The sequence below is a fragment of the Phocoena phocoena genome, chromosome 11 (assembly GCF_963924675.1).
Source record: "Phocoena phocoena chromosome 11, mPhoPho1.1, whole genome shotgun sequence".
NCBI classification, from domain to species: domain Eukaryota; kingdom Metazoa; phylum Chordata; class Mammalia; order Artiodactyla; family Phocoenidae; genus Phocoena; species Phocoena phocoena.
The window spans coordinates 97,790,738-97,815,425 of NC_089229.1; the positions used below are offsets into that span (position 1 = coordinate 97,790,738).

The 24,688-nt window shown below is 41.0% G+C and overlaps 1 protein-coding gene across 1 annotated transcript; it reads right to left on the reverse strand.

Moving 5' to 3' along the window:
- Positions 1-817: 817 nt before the first annotated feature.
- On the reverse strand, positions 818-17,967 carry RAD51AP1 (RAD51 associated protein 1). The gene is made up of 8 exons (XM_065888230.1): positions 17,859-17,967; positions 15,925-16,066; positions 13,131-13,240; positions 11,112-11,198; positions 10,459-10,608; positions 6,202-6,363; positions 3,124-3,273; positions 818-948 (listed from the first exon to the last, which is right to left on the reverse strand). The coding sequence occupies exons 1-8, from the start codon at positions 17,965-17,967 to the stop codon at positions 818-820; spliced, it is 1,041 nt and encodes a 346-aa protein (XP_065744302.1).
- Between the last annotated feature and the right edge of the window lie 6,721 nt (positions 17,968-24,688).

Genomic DNA, 24,688 nt, shown 5'->3' on the forward strand with positions numbered 1-24,688 from the left:
CCTCTCTTGTTGCGGAGCACAGGCTCCGGACACGCAGGCTCAGCAGCCACGGCTCACGGGCCCAGCCGCTCCGCAGCATGTGGGATCTTCGCAGACCGGGGCACGAACCTGTGTCCCCTGCATCGGCAGGCGGACTCTCAACCACTGCGCCACCAGGGAAGCCCAGCAACTGTTTTAACATGGAAAATTATTCTGAATTCTCAATATAAAAACATTTGGCTAAAATATGAAACATCATTGCAACAAAACTGACAATGCAGGTTAAGTAAGTTATAAGATTTCAGAAATGTCTCCTGGGAGAAATGGGAATTTTCCTTTTGCCAGATAAACTCTGCACAGTTAAATTTCAGGTGCCATAAACTAGACAAAGCCAGAGAGAAGCATCGGGCATGTTACTAGGAAAGAACAACATGTAACGGGGACATCCTCCATGTCAAACTGACAGCCACGTAATGACAGTGACTTATTATATACATATAAAGGGAAAGAGAATATGCTCTTCAGAAGGGGATGACATTCCAAGACAATTCTTATAAACAAACCTCTTACTGACGTCTCAGACAGCTTTTCAGAGAACAAAGGGAAAGAGAATATGCTCTTCAGAAGGGGATGACATTCCAAGACAATTCTTATAAACAAACCTCTTACTGACGTCTCAGACAGCTTTTCAGAGAACAATCACAAAACAGGTAGAGATCGTTTATACAACTTTAAAGGATTCATTTATGTTACAATACCCTCCTCAAATATAAACACAAATATAAACATGCTTATAAAAGTGAGATCTTCTTGATCAAACATTTTCTTGCCACTACACTCAGCTACTAGCAGCATTTGGATGCAAAGGTTTAACTCGTGCTAATCGGGACAAGCCAAGGCGGAGACTCTGAGTTGGAGACTTCACAGACACTCTTGCCAGTGGGCTACGGCTGCTGCTTCCAGACACCGCTGCAAAAAGACAGATCACCTGATGCTGAGAACGTCAGAAATCTCGTAACAACGGTCAGTTTATAAAACAGAAGAGGCCAAAAAAAGGAGTTAAGCGTTATTCTGCTATGCAGGTTCCATCAAGTTACATATGAGATCAAAAGAATGGGAAGTACTAAAGAGCAGAAAATATATAGCATTGCATATTTTCAAACATCCTCAGAGGCCAAGGTAATGACACCAAAACTTTAAATGCGAAAGTTAAATAGGAAAGTTGGGAGCAAAGAACACTGATTGTAAAGACATAAAAAAATGAATGGAATTGTAATGTCTAAAGTAGTAGCAAAATCTAACGCATTTTTACAAAATTCTGCAACTTTTACAAGTACTCCTTACAGGATCTATTTTTTTCAAATATCACATAACTTTTAATATGACAAACACCGTTTTTCTTTATTTATACTAGTTTCATTTATGCTACCACTCTAATACAGCAATCATTTCCAGCGAGTATTAAAGTTCAGAATTTATCCACACGTATGTCCGTAGCTGGTCATGATTTTAACTGTAAGAAGTACAAGTGTGTGTGTACTTTTCCATACAGAGGTTTCACGAGCATCTCCGTGCCTCCAGCCATCTGATCACCATTCATAGAGGTTTCACGAGCATCTCCACGCCTCCAGCCATCTGATCAGCATTCTTAGGTGCACATACGGGCCACATATTGATCAAGTTCCTACAACAAACTTCTGGGTTGTTTCTGGTTTTTCACTTTTCTATAAATGGCTATAAAGAAATCACTTACTACTGACCACTTACTACTTTTCCTTCTTTTGAATTCTTTTTAAGGATAAATTCCCGAGATTAGTTCCTAAGTCAAAAGATCGATTTATTTTTATGGCTCCTGTCAAGCTGTCCTGTAAAGGGATTATAAATTTATAATAAATAATTATAACTGCTACCCCACAACCCAGAGTGCACTGGTTGATACAGCTTTATAATTTTCTAGTTTGAGAGGTATAAAACAGTATTTTATTATTTTAATTTACATTTCCGTGATTACCAGCGAGGCTGCAATTCTTTGCATATTGGTTTCTAGTTGTACTTCTTGGGGGCAATGGTGTGTTATGTCCTTGGCTCATTTTCCCATTGGAATCTTGCTGGTCTTCTCACATTCGTATAAGACAGGAGGCTAGCTGGCAACCTGAGGGTCAAATCCTGCTCTCAGATATACTGTTTGGTCCACATGGTGTTTTAAAAAGTCTACTTTTAAGAACTAGGAGATTTCACACTAAAACCTGTACTTCTGGCTTCTCTTGAAAAACTCAAGACGTGGAAATCCGAGGCCCATAATCCTGCATGTTAACAACCAGGTGGAGCAAAGGAACGGCGGCTTCCTTCCAGAGGGCTCGCGCTCTCGAGGGCAGCAACGTCCACTCACTCACGCTTCCTCCCCAGGCCCAATTCCCTCACCTCTGTCACCTGCCCGGCCCTTCCCCACAATGAATTAATAAGCACTTCGTGTTTTATGACATGACTCTTTACCCATCAATCCATTATTTCTTTTTCATCTTTTTGCTTATGCTACCTTCAAATTTCTACAGTCATTATATCAATACTTTTAAAATTCTTTTGTTGTGGAATCCCTGATTATTCTCATAAGGATTACACTAAGGATTATCCTTGAACTGACAGGGCTTCATTATTTCAATAACTAATCTTCCGGGACTTTCCTGGTGGCACAGTGGTTTAGAATCCGCCTGCCAATGCAGGAGACACGGGTTCGAGCCCTGGTTTGGGAAGATCCCACATGCCGCGGAGCTGCTAAGCCCGTGTGCCACAACTACTGAGCCTGCGCTCTAGAACCTGTGAGCCACAACTACTGAGCCCACATGCTGCAACTACTGAAGCCCACGTGCCTAGAGCCCACACTCTGCAACAAGAGAAGCCACCACGATGAGAAGCCCGCGCACCGCAACGAGGAGTAGCCCCCGCTCGCCGCAACTAGAGAAAGCCCGTGCGCAGCAACGAAGACCCAACACAGCCAAAAAAATTTTTTTAAATAAAGTAAAAATAAATTTTAAAAAATAATATGAGCAAGTGCTCATATGTAACATTTACAACTAAGAAAAAACAAATCTACTCGTGGTAATTTTCCAAGCCCCTGCCCTTGAGCAGTAAATAAATATACCGTACCTGGTGGGACCCACTTAGGTCTCTTGCTTTCAGCTGGAGGACTTCGTATTTGTAACGGCTTCCTAGTAGCCTCTGAAGAAGAAGACACCTTTTTCGGTGAGGGCCAAGATTCTGACTTGACAGCAGCAGGAGCAGAATCTACTGAAGTCACTTATTTGAAAAATATACATAGAAGAGGGGTCACAGAGGAAGATAAAGTCTAGCATGTATGCGTGAAAACTGTCAAGTTACATAAGCTTATAAGAATTAAAGAAGCAGAATCATAAATTTGAAAAACTCATTAATCAACATTTATTGAGAGTCTAAGAATAGCCATCTTTAATGAGCATTACATGCTAGGAAGTATGGTAAGCATATCATATACATTACCTGTAACCCTTAGAGCAACTCCGATACAGAACTGACTATCCATACTGTCAGTTAAGGAAACAGAGAGGTTAAACAATCTGCCTGTAGTTTGAGAGCTAGTAAGTGTCTGAGTCCAGAGTCCACACTTGTCATCATCACACAATAGTGTCTCATCGGAATATGTCAGTGAGACATTTTATCAGGCTCTAGGAATTCACGGTCCAATCACTAGACTCTAGTAGAAAGAGGGCGGAGAAGCACAGAGGTGTGCACGGTGCAACGTGGTGAGAGAGACGACAGACTCTAGGGGTGGTCACGGGGCAGGGAACCTACATCTAGAAGCATCTTGCCGAGGGCAGTGTAAAAGCAGACCACCTAGATGGCTCTATGGTAACCCAGGTGAGAGGGGATCAGGGCCTGAACTAAGGGGGAGAAAGGAGGGAAAACAGCAGAGTGGATGGCTTTTAGTAATCAGAAGGGGGAGGCGTGCTGGAGATGAGGGAATAATCGTGATTGGCAAGTTCCTGTCAGGAACACACCATCTGATGGCACCATTTACCCAGAGAATGAACACAGAATGGGAGCGGGTTTGGATCTTTTGTTGGTTTGTTTTTGATGGAGGGAGGAGAAGCAGAATACAAATTCACTTTCAGATAATGTTTGCTTCGAGACACCTAAGTGGCATCTACGTGCACGTGCATGTGAACATTTTCACTACACACTCTTCTTAACGTTGACATCTACATTCTCTAGGTCAGCCCCATCCCACAGACTTTTCTGCCGTGATGGGAACGTCCTGTATTTCGTGCTGTCCGATACGGTAGCCACAAGCCACATACAGTTAGTGAGCACTTGAAATGTGGTTAGCAAAACCAAGGAACTGACTTTTAAATTTTATCTAATTTTAATTAATTTAAATATGATAGAGCTACTTTGGCTAGTGGCTACCATATTGGACACCATAGCTCTTGCAATTTTCTCTATTCAGGGAAAAATTATAACACCTGCCAGGTCAGAGATGCTTAGAGGTTATCAGTACATTATTAGTGGGACTAGAAACATAATCCACCTTTCCAAATTCTTAATCTCCTTATTTAGCTGTTAAACTTTACTTCTAACATTACACACGGGAAGCAACTTGCTCCAGGGTATATGGAAGACTTTAAGCGGCAAACTCCAACCTGGAAACTGAAATTTTATCGTTAGTTTTTAGAATGTTTTGGTGAGCAAGCATAAACAAACATCTGAAGAAAATATGAAATATATTCATGTTAGGTTTTCTTCCTATTGTCAATGACTTTTTCGTATCAGTTTGTGGTAGGCGGTCCCTTAAAGAGCCCTGTCTCCTAATTCCCAGAATGTGTGCACATGTTACCTTACACAGCAAAGGGACTTAGCAGGTATGACTAAATTAAGGATCTGGAGATGGGGAGATTATCCTGACTTATCCGATGGCCCCAGTGTCCTCACAAGGGTGCTTATAAGTGCAAGTGAGAAGCAGGAGAACGAGAGAGTTATGTGATGGCTCTGAAGGGAGAAGTGGACCACCTGTCAGAGAGCAGGCGCCTCTAGAAGCTAGAAAAGGCAGGAAAGGGGGTTCTTCTCCCCTTGAACTTCCACAGAGGAACAGAGCTCTGCCAGCAGCTTGATTTTAGCCGAGTGAGGAAAATTTTGAACCTATGACCTGAAGAACGGTAAAGTAATAAATTTGTGCTGATTTAAAACACTAAATTTGTGATAAATTTTCACAGCAGCGATTGGAAACTAATACACAGCTTTATCTCTAAAAACCCCTACATTTAAAATCTAATTTCTGGAAACCAGATGAATTTGCTAATTGCAAAAAGACACCAATTAAAACCTGGCTAACTGAGAATACAGTGGTGGGAGGAATACAACTCAATCAGTACTTAGTCCTCATTTCTTAGTTGCACCAGTACTCAGCACCATGCTATTTAAGGTGAGAGCAACGCCCACCCTTAATGAATGGGTCTGAATAATGGAAAGTTTGGTTTCAAACAGTACATATATTAAACCACCAAGACATAAAAATATCTATAAGTAAAACAAAGCAGGTTAAAGGAAGTTATATTTTACAATAATCTAATGTATATTATGAACTCAAAAATATCCTAACTTCTTTTACACAAGAAACAAATATTCCACATTCAAGTCTTCACAAATTCCACAAGTTTTATTGTAAAACTGGTTTCTCCTAACTGAATTCATTCTGAAGAAACCACAGGGCCCTAAACACATGACAAAAGCGCTCTCAACGCAAAGACTGAGTCACGTGCAACAGCAGAAAATGAGACTCACGCCAACTTCCCCGTTTAATCGTGTGGAGAAAATGTGGTCTAACGGACAGATTTACGCTCTGAATGGACAAGACTGGGTGCAAATTCTAGCCCCTCGCTTATCAGCTATAAGAATTCCAACAAACAGTCTAACCTCTCGGAGCCTTGGTTTTGTCGTTGTGAAATGCAGGTGACGGGAGCCACTCAGAGGGAGGCCCAGCATGAAGGGGGCAAACAGTCCGTGTTGGAAGGGTTGGGGGGGGTCAGTGCCCCTATCTGACCTTCTGCCTTCCCCACCCCAGCCTGCTCTCCTCCACCGATCTTAACAAGAAACGAACGCTGGCGAAAGGTTAAGGAGACTAAAGGCAAAGGTGAGAGAAGCACGGTAAGTAAGCAAGCATATGTGAAGTGACATATGGGGGACTGCTCTTACCCGCATCATGCCGTTTGGATTTGGCTTTCTTCTCTTTCTTTTCAGCTGGAGATTTCCCTTTCACTTCTTTCTTTTTAATTTCTTTAACTTTACTTTTTCTCACAGGGAAACTTTCATCATCTTCACTCTCACTAAAATCGGAGTCGTCCTCAGAACCCTCGCCTGGAACGGAAGATCACACACCTCATCTCTACAAAGTTCTAAAAAGTGAGGCTTCTAGGACCTCCCTGGCGGTCCCGTGGTTAGGACTCCACGCTTCCACTGCAGGCCGGGGAACTAAGATCTAAGATCCCGTATGGCGCTCGGCGTGGCAAAAAAAAAAAAAAATGGTGAGGCTTCTAGTGCCTCAACTTGATCTTCTGCACCAGATTCTTGGGCCCCTTTGTGCTGCGCTGTGTCCAGGAGCAAAACAATGCATGGTGCCTGCGTCCGCATCCTGGCCCCTCCACTGACGCGTCGTGTGACCTGAGACGGGTCCCTAACCTCACCGTGCCTCAGTTTCCTATGTATAAAATAGGGAGAACCCTAAAACCTGCACCACGGGGCTGTTGCGCAGATTAAGTGAGTTAATATAGGTAGAGAGTAACACCTGGCATAGAGCGAACAGAAGAGCATTGCTTGCTATTGCTATTATCGTTAATCTCCCGTCAGTAATCCTTGCTTCTGATTTTACCAGTTTAACTCAGCAACTTTTGAGAAGAATGGTTGGGTGTAACATTAGCTGCTCTTCCGCAACGATAGCCTTGATGGTGATAATAGCCGTATGCCTCTCCTTAATCACACCAACTTCAACATGAACAGAAACCCACTGGGAATTGAGAAGAGACTGACCGCACCATAAGCATCCTAACTGACGATCCTGCGTGCGATTTCACCTGGGACACACCTCTGATTTCCCACAAACTCCCTTCTATTCTGCATGGGGTGATACAAGCCAGTGATGGAATGTGTTAAGTGCTACAGCTTCTGGAAAAAAGCATAGAGAATACTCGAGAGTTAAGCAATGATTCTTCTATTTTTGGGGGGAAGAGAGGATCAGAAAATCATGTCCTATAAATACTAAACTCTGAAAATTAAGTGTAAATAAGGATTAGCCCTATATTCATAAAAAACCTTTTTACACTCTTTTATACATTAGAAGTGCAGTACATGCTTACTGTAGAAAATGCCGACCATACCAAAAAAGTATCAAGGAAGAAGAAAGCCCACGCCCAAATCTCCTCACTCAGAGATAACCACTGTCATACCCACCATATATAATACCTACCTAACTATCTACATGGAATAATATATTTTATGTAAAAAAAAATATATATGAAAAATTTCAAACATACTCTACAGTAGATAATCATCAATATTTTGCAACATTTGTTTCATCTATCTATCTTCTCTTCCCTTTCCTTCTCAGAGTATATAAAAATAAACCCAAGGTACTGCATTATTACATTTCTACATACTTCAGAATGCATCTCTAAAAAAACACGGACTTATAAAAAACACGTCATTATCATATCTAATGATATCAACAATAGTTTCTTGGAATCATCTTCTATCCAGCCTGTATTAATCACTTTTAATATAGAGCAACATCCCATCCCTTTTTCCCCCATGCCTTTGACATGGTGAAGCAACCAGGTCAGTTGTCCTATGGAACGCCTACATTCTGGATTGGTCTGTTTTCTTCCTCATGGTGTCATTTCACTTACTCCTGCGTTTCCTGTGAGCTGGGATTTTCTCAAGGCTCAATGAGAATCAAGCTCACATTATTATTATTATTACTTTTTGGGGCAAGAATACACATCATAGGTGATGCTCTGTTCTCCATATTATGTCAGTCATATCAGAAAGCACAGAATGTATGGCTGCCCCACTCCTGGTTGGTTCAGCTGACGCCGGCCTGAATTCTCCATTGTAAAGATCCTCGTCAGCCTTCTATTGATGATCTTTGTCTAAATCAACAATGTCATTACAATCTTCAAATTGTGATGTCCTTATTCTATCATTCTTCCCACACAAATAAAATTTTAAAAACAGATAATCAACCCATGTATTCACATAATAGTTACCGTGTTATACAGAATTCACCATATAAGGCCAGCAGATCACATGAAGGCCGCTATATATAGTACCTTGCAAAATCAAATATTATTATTTCTGGATTCCCAAGAGGATCTAGGTTCAGGGAGGGCAAGCAGTGGAGAAGTTTCTCCAAAATTTCAGACTATAGAATCTAGGAGGATACAGTTTCCTATAACCCCAACAGTTACGGTATCTCATGTGTTCTTTTCTTGGCTTGAGAGGGTAACTGTAGGAGCGGGCTATCATGCTATTTAAATAAATTGGAGGTGGGGAAATGGAGCTCCCAGAATCCCAAGTCATTAGCATCTCATACTGGGAAACCTGGAAGGCCCAGACACTCAGGTTATAGATTTGGGGTATCTTTAGCTGTCCTTAAGAAAAGCCTTGATTCTCTCCACTTTCACTTTTCTTTCCCCACTGAAGGTCACAGAAGTTCCTTTCTCTTCTCATCTAGGGTGAGCCAGTGCAGAAGGAAAACTCTGAAATGTCACTTAAAGAAGGGACCCTGTCCCAGATAACTCAGGTTGTCTGAAATGAATCCAGCAGCACATTCAAGTATGATAAACAACCAGCTCTGAGGGGATGGCAGAGTGAGTCATTCCTGGCTCAGGGCAGATGGAAATAAACTGGTAGTATTGCTCCCTGCAGTACACTGAGTGTATCGGGGAACATGTCTGTCCTTCCATTTAAGGTAAAGCAGGCTGGAGACCCTTCACGATGTGGCGCCAGGCGGCCTCTCCAGCCTCCACCACATTCCCCCTTCCCTGCAAACCTCACTGAACTCTGTGTGTGTGTGTTTCTATGTCTTTTTCTCTTGTTCCTTCCAGCTTTACTGAGATATAACTGACATGCAGCACTGTGTAAGTTTAAGGTGTATAACATAATGATTTGACTTACGTACATCGTGAAGTGACTATCACAAGAAGTTTGGTGAACCTCCATCATCTCACAGACACAAGATTAAAGAAATCAAAAAGATTGTTTTTCTTGTGATGAGAACTCTTAGGATTTACTCTCTTAACTTTCATATGCAACACACAGCTGTGCTCATCATCTTCGTCCTGTTGTACGTTATATCCCTAGTGCCTATTTATCTTATAGCTGCACGTGTGTACTTACTGACTGCCTCCATCCCATTCCCCCTCCCCCAACACCTGCCTCTGTAACCACAAACGTGATCTCTTTTTCCATGAATTTGTTTGTTTGTGAAGTATAATTGACCTAAAACACCGTGTTAGCTCCTGGTACACAACACAGTGATTCGATATTTCTATAAATTTCAAAATGATCACCACGATAAGCTAGTTACCATCTGTCACTACACAAAGATATTACATAATTATTGAGTATATTCCCCACACTGTACATTCCATGACTCATTTAATTTGCAACTGGAAGTCTGTCCCTCTTAATCTCCCTCAACTATTTCTTTCCTCTCCTCACCCTCCTCCCCTCAGGCAACCACCTGTTTGTTCTCTGCATCTGTAACCATTTCTGTTTTCTTGTCTGATCATTGGTTTTGTTTTTTAGATTCCACATACAAGTGAAATCATACAGTTTTTGTCTTTCTCTGTCTGGCTTACTTCACTTAGCACGATGCCCTCTAGGTCCACCCATGTTGCTGCAAATGGCATGTTCTCTATGGCTGAGTAATAGTCAGTGTGTGTGTGTGTGGACACACGCACATACCACATCCTCTTTATCCCTTCATCCACTGACGGGCACTTAGGTTTCTGTCTCATCTTGGCTGCTGTGAATAATGCTGCAGTGCACATGCGGGTGCAGATCTCTTTTCTAATTAGTGCTTTTGTTTTCTTTGGATAAATACTCAGGAATGGAACTGCTGGATCCTGAGGTGGTCCTAGTTTTAGTTTTTTGAGGAACCTCCAGCGCCACTGACCTCTTGTATGTGCACTTGCCTGTTCTCTTGTTTATATCCTTCTATCAGTCAGAAGTGCTATTTCACCCCTAAATGCTACTCATTTTTCAAGGCACAGCTTAAAGGTCACCTCTACATAAAGCTTTTCCCCCAAATGCCATAGCTGAATTGAACTGTCCTGTGCATTACTCAAGTTTGCACACACCAAACGCTTAGCGGTGCTTTGCATACGTGCATGGTCTCCAAGAACTTTCTACTGACTCTCCACAGGGTTAATTTGGAGTTAGGACATAACCTACCAGTTGCAAAGTCTGGTTCGGAGTCATCGGCACCGTCGCCGTCGCTGTTTTCCAAAAGAATCTTCCTCTGCTGGACCACGGCTTGGGATGCCGCTTTTCTTCTCCACTGAGAACCCTGGGAATCACCCTCCTCAGTGATCTTATCCAGATCTTCAGGAGAAAAAAAATCAACGAAACTTTTTGTGCCAGGTAACATTTAAAGGACTGTGGAGTAGACGTCTATTACACCTGCTCTTGTTATTTGCCCAGCTTTGTCCTTCCTGTGCTTCTAGTAACAGACCACACAGCCCAATCTGGGTCAATCATAAAACATCAGTCTCCTGGCAACAGTCTGAGTTAAGCAAAAGTCCAAGGCCCACACTGAAAGAGTCTTTCCCCAAGAATTTTCAAACTGGAGCTGGGAAGATAGAGCCCCTTTCTTCAGTGTTCAACTGATGTCAACTAGAAGCCATGGGTAGTCGTGACCCTCCACCAGGGAAGAAACTGGGTCTGCAGTTAAAAGAGAGGAAAACTAAAACAGAAAGAAACAAAGGAGAAGGGGTGAAGAGAAACTTCACAAATGTGAAGACCTTGGTTCTAGTTACAGTTTCAGGAATTTAAATAAGAGTTAGAAAATGTCAATGGAAAAAATATTATTAATATCAAAAACTTACCTAAATAATCACTGGCTACACTGCAATTGGAGATATGAGGAGACTTACTCATTGCTTCTGTTTCACTATTGCCATGTCTGTCAATGTCTACATATAAGGAAGAAGAAAGCACCCTAATCAACCAATGTCTAGAAATAGGAAGATAAGCGCTAAAATCTAATACCATTTAGATACAGATAAGTGATCCAGACCAGGGGTCCCCAACCCCTGGGCCGTGGACTGGTGCCGGCCCGCAGCCTGTTAGGAACTGGGCCGCACAGCAGGAGGGGAGCGGCGAGTGAGCGAAGCTGCATCTGTATTTACAGACGCTCCCTATCCCTGCCCATCGCTCGCATTACGGCCTGAACCATTCTCCCCCCTTCCCCCCGTGGAAAAACTGCTTTCCACAAAACCGGTCCCTGGCACCAAAAAGGTTGGGGACTGCTGATCCAGGCTCAAACTAGCACAGTGACTTTACTTGACGAGGCTAACATATGTTTAGAAGTTTTGGCTCTGAAATCACACAAACTTTAATCAGACTTAAGTTCAAATTCAGGCTCTTAAATCGGCAATATACCAGGGGAAAGTTGCTTATCCTCTACAAAACCTAATTTCCTCATCTATAATGTGGAGATAAAAACAGTCTGCGGGGCTTCCCTGGTGGCGCAGTGGTTGAGAATCCGCCTGCCAATGCAGGGGACACGGGTTTGAGCCCTGGTCTAGGAAGATCCCACATGCCGTGGAGCAACAAACTCCGTCTGCCACGACTACTGAGCCTGTGCTCTAGAGTCCACGAGCCACAACTACTGAGCCCGTGCTCCACAACGAGAGAAGCCACCGCAGTGAGAAGCCCGTGCACCGCAAGGAAGAGCAGCCCCCGCTCGCCGCAACTAGAGAAAGCCCATGCACAGCAACGAAGACCCAACGCAGCCAAAAAAAAAACCCCCAAACCAAAAAAAACAGTGTGGGGATTAAATGAGGCTACTATGGGGAATTAAATGTTGACTGAATGTGGAAATTGCTCATTGTGGTGCCCAGCACAAAGGAAACAGTGGACAAATATTAACTATCATTTTTGTGTCGGCAGATCTGTGCTCTTACTAATGTCAAGACTCTTCAATCATTATCACAACTTGAAAACGATCGAGAGCATTTTAAGAGAACTTTAAGTCATGATGGTTGGTGCTATTACTCTCGGAGAAGTGGTACTTCCAAGGAAACCTTGCTGTACAATGCCACGATCTCTTACAGGAGAGAGATTTTCATTTTCTCAGTTTTAGATACAGGACAATTCTCTTTTTCAGTTTTTTTTGACTCCTGATGACTAAAAGGGCCCCCTAATCAACACTATCTCACTTATTCTCAAACAGGAGGCACTACTGACTTAAACATCTATACCCCTAAATAAGCAAATGGGCTAAAACCATCCTCCAAGATAAAAGAAGTTAGGCCAAAGCAGTTTAACCCAAAAAGCAACTGAGCAATTTGAATGTCTTTTCCGGGAATAATGATTTCTGCTTCTCCAGAATATCAATGTTGCCATCTGCTGACCAACTGCCAGAAAAATCCACGGAGGACAATCCACAGATAAAGCCAGCAGTCATAAATCTATCAGGTCTACCGAGCCTGCTAACCAAACTAGTACCTTTAGCCTCTGTCAATAATAAAAATGACCACCATTAGATTGTGTTTAACTAATCTGAATTTGGAGAGAAAGAAGGTGGGTTGCTCGGATGTTTAGGCCAATTTACTTGATCATGAAATTAAATTCTCACTGCATATAAAGATGAGCTTTGGACACGCAGGGTCACAGCCCCCGTCCTCCAGTTGGATCTGAGTGTTAGGCCGAGAGGCATTTATGTGTGGATGAGATTTATGCAACTGAATAAACAACTGACTCCAACGGCACCCTCTGCAAATTGCTCCTTTTTTAGTCCAAAGTTTTAAAACTACATTCTTCCCTCTGTAAAGGCTCATCCAACGAAATGATGGCAAAAGCAATAAGAAGGTTTTAAAGACAATTATCGAAAATAAAGTTACTGTTATCTTGAGACTCCTCCACATCAATGGTGGTGGCTGGAAGTTCCTTCACTGATAAAGCCAGTGCGACTTCTAGGTCTCTCTGGTAGAGCTTATCATCTAAAGGCATTCTAAAATAGACACACAAACAATAATGAGTTTGTAAACTATCAATCTCAACTAAAATCTGAGATTTTCCTCAGTGACTAAGAGTTTCTTTCCAACCTCAGAAAGATGTTCTTCAACAGTAATCTTGATCATAATTGCTCCTTAACAAGTTAGGCCTCCTGAAATGTTAAGTGTCACGCTGGTCCCAGCAGAACAGATTTGAAGTAGGAGCATCACGTGACAATGTCCCTTTCGTTGTGAGGTCTCTTCCTCACCACCAGCTCCGTCCCGGTGGGAAGCACCTGCCCAACTGAGAACGGACGTGGCTCAAACATCACTTCCGCTTAGAAATGTTCCTTGACCTCATCCACACCTCTTTAGACAGCTGTTATAGCTCTTTTATTAAACTGAAATTCCTTTTTTTTTTTTTAACATCTGTTCCGCCCAATCTGGACTTTGACAAATATTTCAGCAAGTACTTACTCCGTGAGGCATTGCACTAGACAGGATATTAAAAGTGCCCTCAAAAAGTCTGCAGTTAATGAGGAGGTAGGAAAACAAGTCCCATAATAATTACCCGATATAAAAAGACTATCACGTCTCCTGTTCAAGGCGGTCAAGAGTGCTATAGTGCTTGAGAGGAAGAGAAAGCAAAGAAAGGTGTGAAAAGGTGTGAAGGTAAGAAAAGGCTACGTAAAGGAGGTAATACTGAATGCACCTTGAAGGATTTATTTTTTAAAATCACAATTTTATTGAGATATAAGTCGCACAGTATAAAATCCACCCTTTTGAAGCATACAATTCAGCAGTTTTTAGTATATTCAGAGAGCTGTGAAACCATCACCACTATGTAATTTCAGAACACTTTCATCAACCCAAAAAGAAACCTCATATCCACCAGCAGTCAGTCCCCGTTTCCCCCTCCCCAGCCTCTGGCACCCACTAATCTACTTTCTGTTTCTATGGACTTGTCTATTCCGGACATTTCGTATTACTGGAACCATATAACATGTGGCCTTTTGTGCCAGCTTCTTTGGCTCCCTACAATGTTTTCAAGGTTCATCCATGTTGTAGCATATATCAGTACTTCATTTCTTTTTTTTAACATCTTTATTGGAGTATAATTGTTTTACAGTGGTGTGTTAGTCTCTGCTTTACAACAAAGTGGATCAGCTGTACGTATACATATATCCCCATATCTCTTCCCTCTTGCGTCTCCCTTCCCCCTCCCTGTACTTCATTTCTGTTTATTGCTGAATAATATTCCACTGTATGGATATATCACATTTCACTTATCCAGTCATTAGTTGATAAACATTTGGATTACTTCCATTTTTTGGCTATTATGAATAATGCTCCTATAAATATTCATGTACAGGTTTTTGTGTGGGCAGAGATTTTTATTTCTCTTGGGTATATACCTAGGCTGGGTCATATAATAACTGTTTATTTCAAGGAGCTGCTACTCTGTTGTCCAGTGTGGCTGCACCATTTCGTATTCACAGCAGCAATGTGTGAGGTTTCCATTTCTCCACATCCTCCTCAACACTTGCTGTTGTCTGTCCTTCTGCCCTCTGTGCGTGACATGTTATCTTATCGTGGTTCTGATTTGTATTTCCCTGATGGCGAGGGATGTTGAGCATCTTTTCATGTGCTATCGGCCATTTGCATATATTCTTTAAAGAAGTGTCTATTCAAATCCTTTGCCCATTTCTAACTTGGTTCATTATTCTTTTTATTGTTGGACTGTAAGAGTTCCCTATATATTCCAGATACAAGTCCCTAATGGGTTCTATGATTTGCAAATATTTTCTCCCATCCATTGGTTGTTTTGTTAACTATATTTTAAAGGTAGTACAAGAAGCTCAAAAACAAAAAAGAAAAAAGTAAGGAGAAGGACATGGGCTAAGTCTCTCTACGTTAATGAACTTCCCTCACATTTATTGTAGGAGTAAAGCATCACACGTCCCACGTTCCGTTTGTCAGTATCCCTCCTCTGCCCATCTCCTCCCCATAGTGCAAGTTTGGGGCCTCTTGGGGCTTCCTTCCCTCATTTTACCCTCTCTCTTGGTACTGACTAATGGAACTCCAGGGTGGGTCTGGAAACCACAGGTCCTGCTGACTGCTGGACAAAACTCAGTAAGATAAAGAGAAAATATTTTTTATCTCTAGAAAAATACATAGTTTAATTTTTTTCTTCCAGTTTTACTGAGATATAATTGACGCCCAGCACTGCATAAGTTAAAGGTGTACAACACAGTGATTCACAGTGATCTGACTTACGTGCATCATGAAATGATGTCCACAAGAAGTTTAGGGAACATCCATCATCTCATACGTCATAGATACGTGGTTTTAAATTTTATAAAACTGTCCTTACAAATGTAATTTTTAACAAAGTAGTCTTGTAAAACCTGAGGACTTCAGAGACAGGTACTAGGTCTTGTAAATGCAAGTCATACCTTCTAAACTTGGTAATTATGATCGTCTTAATACTTAAATGGATATTTCCTCATACATTGGTGAACTTAAAGAAGTTCGGAAAGTCAGAAGGGGATTAATGGTACATCCCTGTTCTCCTACATGCACTAAATAAAATAAGACCCATGATACTGCTCAAATTCTAATTTAGACCAAGAATTGGAATTTATCTCTCCTTTAAATTAACACACCTAATGTCATATGTACTGTATGTCTTACCTCTCACCTTTTTTTAGGGGTTTTCTCTTGTAGTGGGATGTCTTTTTCCTGGAGAGTCTTCAGTTTAGGTTCTGGTTTTTCTAGTTTTAACTCCTTTTGTGTAGTTCTGGATTTTTTATTTAACAGTGCGGTTGCAGGAACAAAATCATCTATTCATGTGTGAATTAAAAATAAAAGAATATGTGAAATTGCTTTTCCTTAGGAAGAAATAAATAAAATTACCTTCTTGGTAGCTGAGATTCATTACCATGTGTGTTCAAGTTTTAAAGATAAGCAAACTGGGGCTTCCCTGGTGGCACAGTGGTTGAGAATCCACCTGTCAATGCAGGGGACTCGGGTTCGAGCCCTGGTCCAGGAAGATCCCACATGCCGCGGAGCAACTAAGCCTGTGCACCACGACTACTGAGCCTGCGCTCTAGAGCCCGCGTGCCACAACTACTGAAGTCCGCACGCCACAACTACTGAAGCCCGCACGCCTAGAGCCCGTGCTCCGCAACAAGAGAAGCCACTGCAATAAGAAGCCTGTGCACGGCAACGAAGAGTAGCCCTAGCTCACCGCAACTAGAGAAAGCAACAAAGATCCAGCACAGCCAAAAATAAATTAATTAATTAAAAAAAGAAAAACAAGCAAAGATAAGCAAATTGTTTGCTTTCCACAGTTTAAAAAATACTGTTGGTATACTGTTTGTCTTTATTCTCCCTCAAGCTTCTCAACTTTGTTTTAGTGGCCTTGAGTTTTAAAAATATCAATCTACCAAAAACTAATCCCCCAAAAAGCTGCAAAGGCAACTAAGCTAGTATGTGCGAGTGGCAGAGAAAAGAACAATTAATTAAAAATCTGTAAAACCATTAGAAAAATTATTAAAATTCCCTTTATAATTTTATCATATTGATAAGTGGAAGAAAATGATTTTGGCAAAGGGATGCTCTTTTCCAGCCCATTCTGTTCTCCCAGAGTCTTCTGTCCTACCAATCCTCAGAAGTGAGGTGTTCTTCTATTGACACTCAAGCTAAGACTGCTGCTCTAGCGTTCTAACTCACACATGACACACGTATGCATACCTTCATGTGCGTGTAGTCTGAATCACGCACTTTCGCATTTATTAATACCTGTCGTCTCTTTTATGCTTCCCCAGGTAGGAATATAATAATTTGTGACTCGCCCCCCACCCCCACGCCACAGTCTCCAGAATACAACCAGCAATTTATAACAATTTAGTGACAGATTGATGACAATAATTAAAAAGCTAGAAGTTATACCCTATGCTCTTTTCTCCCAAGTATTAGACACATGTAAGACTGGGCTCAAGGTGAAAAACAGATTCCTTCAAACTGAGGAATTACTAAATATCTGACCTGCAGAAAACTCCAATGGTCTAAGAAAGAAACACAAAACTTACCTTTAAGTATAATGTAATCTAACAATGTTTCCTCAAACTTTTTGACCAAAGTTCTCTTAATAGCAGAGACAAGCAAATATATATATATATATATAACACAATAGGGTAAAGTTTATGCCTGATCTTTTTTCAATGTCTTGTTTTATTGTACAATTAATGGGGATTTCACATTATATTCTGTAACACATTTGTATCTCAGAAAGACAATGTGTTCTTCTTAGAGTAAGGGATAAAAGGGTACAAATCCCACATGAGAAACATGGACCTCACAGAGTTTAGATCTAAAAAGCCATTTTACCTGCCCTATTTGGTTATGATTTATGCCAATAATTCTTGTCAGTGTAATTATCAACATAGGTATCCTAAGTGCTTAGAATATTATTTTTCCAGGCCAACCTCATATGCAATTGGTACTAACCATACTGTAGCCATACACACGCACACACACGCACACACACACACACACACACACATATATCCTATAGACTGTGAGGAAATAAATTTCCAAATCTTTAAAGAAGACATAAGAAGCTCTACTTACCATCACTGTCAGAGTCCTCAAACTGGGAGTAATTCACTGGCTTCTTGTGCCTGTGAACAAAGCAGAAATTTTCATTTACACAAATGTCACCTCCATTCTTTAAGGTCATTAATAGTCTTGAGTAAATAAAAATATGTTTGGATTCCCTTAAGAATATATAAATTAAGGCCCTGAACCAAGATGGCGGAGCAGAAGGACGTGCGCTCACTCCCTCTGGCGAGAGCACCGGAATCACAACTAACTAACTGCTGGACACTCATCGACAGGAAGACACTGGAACTCACCAAAAAAGATGCCCCACATCCAAAGACAAAAGGAGACGCCGCAATGAGACGGCAGGAGGGGCGCAATCACAGTAAAATCAAATCCCATAACTGCTGGGTGGGTGACTCCCAGACTGGAGAACACATGCCACAGAAGTCCACCCACTGGAGTGAAGGTTCTGAGCCCCACGTCAGGCTTCCCAACCTGGGCGTCCGCCAGTGGGAGGAGGAATTCCTAGACAATCAGACTTTGAAGCATAGCGGGAATTGATTGCAGGACTCTGACAGGACTGGGGGAAACAGAGACTCCACTCTTGGAGGGCACACACAAAGTAGTATGTGCATCGGGACCCAGGGGAAGGAGCAGTGACCCCAGGGGAGACTGAACCAGACCTACCTGCCAGTGTTGGAGGGTCTCCTGCAGAGGCAGGGGGTGGCTGTCTCTCACCTTGAGGACAAGGACACTGGCAGCAGAAGTTCTGGGAAGTACTCCTTGGCGTGAGCCCTCCCAGAGTCTGCCATTAGCCCCAACGAAGAGCCCGGGTAGGCTCCAGTGCTGGGTTGCCTCAGGCCAAACAACCAACAGGGAGGGAACCCAGCCCCACCCATCAGCAGACAAGTGGATTAAAGTTTTACTGAGCTCTGCCCACCAGAGCAACACCCAGCTCTACCCACCACCAGTTCCTCCCATCAGGAAACCTGCACAAGCCTCTTAGATAGCCTCATCCACCAGAGGGCAGACAGCAGAAGCAAGAAGAACTACAATCCTGCAGCCTGTGGAACAAAAACCACAGTCACAGAAAGATAGACAAGATGAAAAGGCAGAGGGATATGTACCAGATGAAGGAACAAGATAAAACCCCAGAAAAACAACTAAATGAAGTGGAGATAGGCAACCTTCCAGAAAAAGAATTCAGAATAATGATAGTGAAGATGATCCAGGACTTTGGAAAAACAATGGAGGCAAAGATTGAGAAGATGCAAGAAACGTTTAACAAAGACCTAGAAGAATTAAAGAACAAACAAACAGACATGAACAATACAATAACTGAAATGAAAACTACAACTAGAAGGAATCAAGAGCAGAATAACTGAGACAGAAGAACGGATAAGTGACCTGGAAGACAGAATGGTGGAATTCACTGCTGCGGAAAAGAATAAAGAAAAAAGAATGAAGACAAATGAACACAGCATAAGAGACCTCTGGGACAACATTAAATGCAACAACATTCGCATTATAGGGGTCCCAGAAGGAGAAGAGAGAAAGGACCTGAGAAAATATTTGAAGAGATTATAGTCGAACACTTCCCTAACATGGGAAAGGAAATAGCCACTCAAGTCCAGGAAGCACAGAGAGTCCCAGAGAGGATAAACCCAAGGAGAAACACGCTGAGACACACAGTAATCAAATTGGCAAAAATTAAAGAAAAAGAAAAATTATGGAAAGCAGCAAGGGAAAAATGACAAATAACATACAAGGGAACTCCCACAAGGTTAACAGCTGATTCCTCAGCAGAAACTCTACCAGCCAGAAGGGAGTGGCATGATAAACTTAAAATGATGAAAGGGAAGAACCTACAACCAAGATTATTCTACCCGGCAAGGATGTCATTCAGATTCGATGGAGAAATCAAAAGCTTTCCAGACAATCAAAAGCTAAGAGAATTCAGCACCATCAAACCAGCTCTACAACAAGCTGGAGTAGCAATACTAATATCAGATAAAACAGACTTTAAAATAAAGAATGTTACAAGAGACTAGGAAGGACACTACATCATGATCAAGGGATCAATCCAAGAAGATTTAACAATTATAAATATATATGCACCCAACATAGGAGCACCTCAATACATAAGGCAACTGCTAACAGCTCTAAAAGAGGAAGTTGACAGTAACACAATAATAGTGGGGGACTTTAACACCTCACTTACACCAGTGGACAGATCATCCAAAATGAAACCAAATAAGGAAACAGAAGCTTTAAATGACACAATAGACCAGATAGATTTAATTGATATTTATAGGACATTCCATCCAAAAACAGCAGATTACACTTTCTTCTCAAGTGCGCATGGAACACTCTCCAGGATAAATCACATCTTGGGTCACAAATCAAGCCTCGGTAAATTTAAGAAAACTGAAATCATATCATGCATCTTTTCTGACCATAACGCTATGAGTTTGGAAATGAATTACAGTGAAAAAAACGTAAAAAACACAAACACATGGAGGCTAAACAATACATTACTAAATAACCAAGAGATCACTGAAGAAATCAAAGAGGAAATCAAAAAATACCTAGAGACAAATGACAATGAAAACACAACGATCCAAAACCTATGGGATGCAGCAAAAGCAGTTCTAAGAGGGAAGTTTATAGCTATACAAGCCTACTTCAAGAAACAAGAAAAATCTCAAATAAACAATCTAACCTTACACCTAAAGGAACTAGAGAAAGAACAAACAAAACCCAAAGTTAGGAGAAGGAAAGAAATCATAAAGATCAGAGCAGAAATAAATGAAATAGAAACAAAGAAAACTATAGTAAAGACCAATAAAACTAAAAGCTGGTCTTTGAGAAGATAAACAAAATTGATAAACCATTAGCCAGACTCATCAAGAAAAAGAGGGAGAGGACTCAAATCAGTAAAATTAGAAATGAAAGAGGAGAAGTTACAACAGACAGCGCAGACATACAAAGCATCCTAAGAGACTACTGCAAACAACTCTATGCCAATAAAATGGACAACCTGGAAGAAATGGACAAGTTCTTAGAAAGGTATAACCTTCCAAGACTGAACCAGGAAGAAATAGAAAATATGAACAGACAAATCACAAGTAATGAAATTGAAACTGTAATTAAAAATCTTCCAACAAACAAACGTCCAGGACCAGATGGCATCACAGGTGAATTCTATCAAACATTTAGAGAAGCGCTAACACCCATCCTTCTCAAACTCTTCAAAAAAATTCCAGAGGAAGGAACACTCCCAAACTCATTCTATGAGGCCACCATCACGCTGATACCAAAACCAGACAAAGATACTACAAAAAAAGAAAATGACAGACCAATATCACTGATGAATATAGATGCAAAAATCCTCAACAAAATACTAGCAAATAGAATCCAACACATTAAAAGGATCATACTCCATGATCAAGTGGGGTTTATCCAAGGAATGCAAGGATTCTTCAATATAGGCAAACCAATGTGATACACCATATTAACAAACTCAAGGAGAAAAACCATATGATCATCCCAATAGATGCAGAAAAAGCTTTTGACAAAATTCAACACCAATTTATGATAAAAACCCTCCAGAAAGTAGGCATAGAAGGAACTTACTTCAACATAATAAAGGCCGTATATGACAAGCCCACAGCAAACATCATTCTCAATGGTGAAAAACTGAAAACATTTCCTCTAACATCAGGAACAAGACAAGGATGTCCACCCTCACCACTATTATTCAACATAGTTTTGGAAGTCCTAGCCACGGCAATCAGAGAAGAAAAAGAAATAAAAGGAATACATACTGGAAAAGAAGTAAAACCGTCACTGTTTGAAGATGACATGATATTATACATAGAGAATCCTAAAGATGCCACCAGAAAACTACTAGAGCTAATCAATGAATTTGGTAAAGTTGCAGGATACAAAATTAATGCACAGAAATCTCTTGCATTCCTATACACTAATGATGAAAAATCTGAAAGTGAAATTAAGGAAACACTCCCATTTACCACGGCAACAAAAAGAATAAAATACCTAGGAATAAACCTACCTAGGGAGACAAAAGACCTGTATGCAGAAAACTATAAGACACTGATGAAAGAAATTAAAGATGATACCAGCAGATGGAGAGATATACCATGTTCTTGGATTGGAAGAATCAACATTGTGAAAATGACTATACTACCCAAAGCAATCTACAGATTCAGTGCAATCCCTATCAAATTACCAATGGCATTTTTTACAGAACTAGAACAAAATATCTTAAAATTTGTATGGAGACACAAAAGACCCCGAATAGCCAAAGCAGTCTTGAGGGAAGAAAATGGAGCTGGAGGAATCAGACTCCCTGACTTCAGACTATACTACAAAGCTACAGTAATCAAGACAATATGGAACTGGCACAAAAACAGAAACACATATCAATGGAACAAGGTAGAAAGCCCAGAGATAAACCCACGCACCTATGGTCAACTAATCTATGGCAATGGATATACAAGGGAGAAAAGACAGTCTCTTCAATAAGTGGTGCTGGGAAAATTGGACAGCTACATGTAAAAGAATGAAATTGGAACACTCCTTAACACCATACACAAAAATAAACTCAAAATGGATTAGAGGGGGCTTCCCTGGTGGCGCAGTGGTTGAGAATCTGCCTGCTAATGCAGGGGACAAGGGTTCGAGCCCTGGTCTGGGAAGTTCCCACATGTCGCGGAGCAATTAGCCCCGTGAGCCACAACTACTGAGCCTGCGCGTCTGGAGCCTGTGCTCCGCAACAAGAGAGGCCACGATAGTGAGAGGCCCGCGCACTGCGATGAAGAGTGGCCCCTGCTCAACACAACTAGAGAAAGCCCTCGCACAGAAACGAAGACCCAACACAGCCAAAAATGAATAAATAAATAAATAAAATTAAAAAAAAAATGGATTAGAGACCTAAATGTAAGACTGGACACTATAAAACTCTTAGAGGAAAACATAGGAAGAACAATCTTTGACATAAATCACAGCAAGATCTTTTTTGATCCACCTCCTTGAGTAATGGAAATAAAAACAAAAATCAACAAATGGGACCTAATGAAATTTCAAAGATTTTGCACAGCAAAGGAAACCATAAACAAGATGAAAAGACAAGCCTCAAAATGGGAGAAAATAGGGCTTCCCTGGTGGCGCAGTGGTTGAGAGTCTGCCTGCCGATACAGGGGACACAGGTTCGTGTCCTGGTCCGGGAAGATCCCACATGCCGCAGAGCGGCTGGACCCGTGAGCCATGGCCGCTGAGCCTGCGTGTCCGGAGCCTGTGCTCCACAACGGGAGAGGCCACAGCAGTGAGAGGCCTGCGAACCACAAAAAAAAAAAAAAATTTTTTTTTGAAAATATGTGCAAACGAATCAACGGACAAAGGATTAATCTCCAAAATATATAAACAGCTCATGCAGCTCAATATTAAAAAGCAAACAACCCAATCCAAAAATGGGCAGAAGACCTAAATAGACATTTCTCCAAAGAAGACATACAGATGGCCAGGAGGCACATGAAAAGCTCCTCAACATCACTAATTATTAGAAAAACACAAAGCAAAACTACAGTGAGGTATCACCTCACGCCAGTCAGAATGGCCATCATCAGAAAATCTACAAACAACAAATGCTGGAGAGAGTGTGGAGAAAAGGGAACCCTCTTGCTCTGTTGGTGGGAATGTAAATTGATACAGCCACTATGGAGAACAGTATGTAGGTTCCTCAAAAAACTAAAAATAGAATTAACATATGATCTGGCAATCCCAATACTGGGCATATACCCAGAGAAAACCATAATTCAAAAAGACACATGCACCCCAATGTTCACTGCAGCACTATTTACAATAGCCAGGTCATGGAAGCAACCTAAATGCCCATCAACAGACGAATGGATAAAGAAGTTGTGGTACATATATACAATGGAATATTACTCAGCTATAAAAAGGAATGAAATTGGGTCATTTTTGAGACGTAGATGGATCTAGAGACTGTCATACACAGTGAAGTAAGTCAGGAAGAGAAAAACAAATATCGTATATTAATGCATATATGTGGGACCTAGAAAAATGGTACAGATGAACCAGTTTGCAGGGCAGAAATTGAGACACAGACATAGAGAACAAACCTATGGACACCAAGGGGGGGAAGTGGCGGGGGAGTGGGGGTGGGGGTGGGATGAATTGGGAGATTGGGCTTGATATGTATACACTGATGTGTATAAAATGCATGACTAATAAGAACCTGCTGTATAAAAAAATAAATTAAATTAAATTTTAAAAAAGATGTAGGGAAATGAGCAGTAAAAAGAATAAAAAGAATATATAAATTAAAAACATGATTTACATTTTACAGCAAGGATTTAGCATTATCTCAAAAAGGTATAACTATACTGGATATACCTGATAAGGAAGAAAGTTAATTTAGGTAACACATAAAGTAAGAATAATCACTATAATTAACACTCAAAGTTTATACAGTGTTTAATTGCTGTTGGGCATTTAGAAGTTCCTATTGTATGTATTCTTTTGTTTTATACATGCATTCTGTCTTCCCTATTAGATTATAAACTTCTTGACACTGAAAGCCATTTTCTTTTATCTCCCACAATATTAAATAGTGTTTATTATGCAATGGACATTTAAAACACGGTGAGTGTCTTTGTACTTGACACCTGAAAATGAATTTTACACTACTTTAGAGGGCAATAGAAGAAAGTGATATTCAAAGTGAATAAAATAATTTCCTTCCTCCTTCCCCTGCACTAAATGAAACTCTAGTTTTCATTTTTAGCTTCTGCCAACTACCCAAGTGTGAATAA

Coding starts and splice junctions, on each gene's coding strand:
- RAD51AP1 (XM_065888230.1), bottom strand. CDS start 17,967: ATGACCTTAAAGAATGGAGGTGACATTTGTGTAAATGAAAATTTCTGC. Junction 6,364..10,458: donor CGAACCAGACTTTGCAACTG/GTAGGTTATGTC, acceptor CTTCCGTTCCAG/GCGAGGGTTCTGAGGACGAC. Junction 949..3,123: donor ACCTAAGTGGGTCCCACCAG/GTACGGTATATT, acceptor GTCTTTTTGCAG/CGGTGTCTGGAAGCAGCAGC.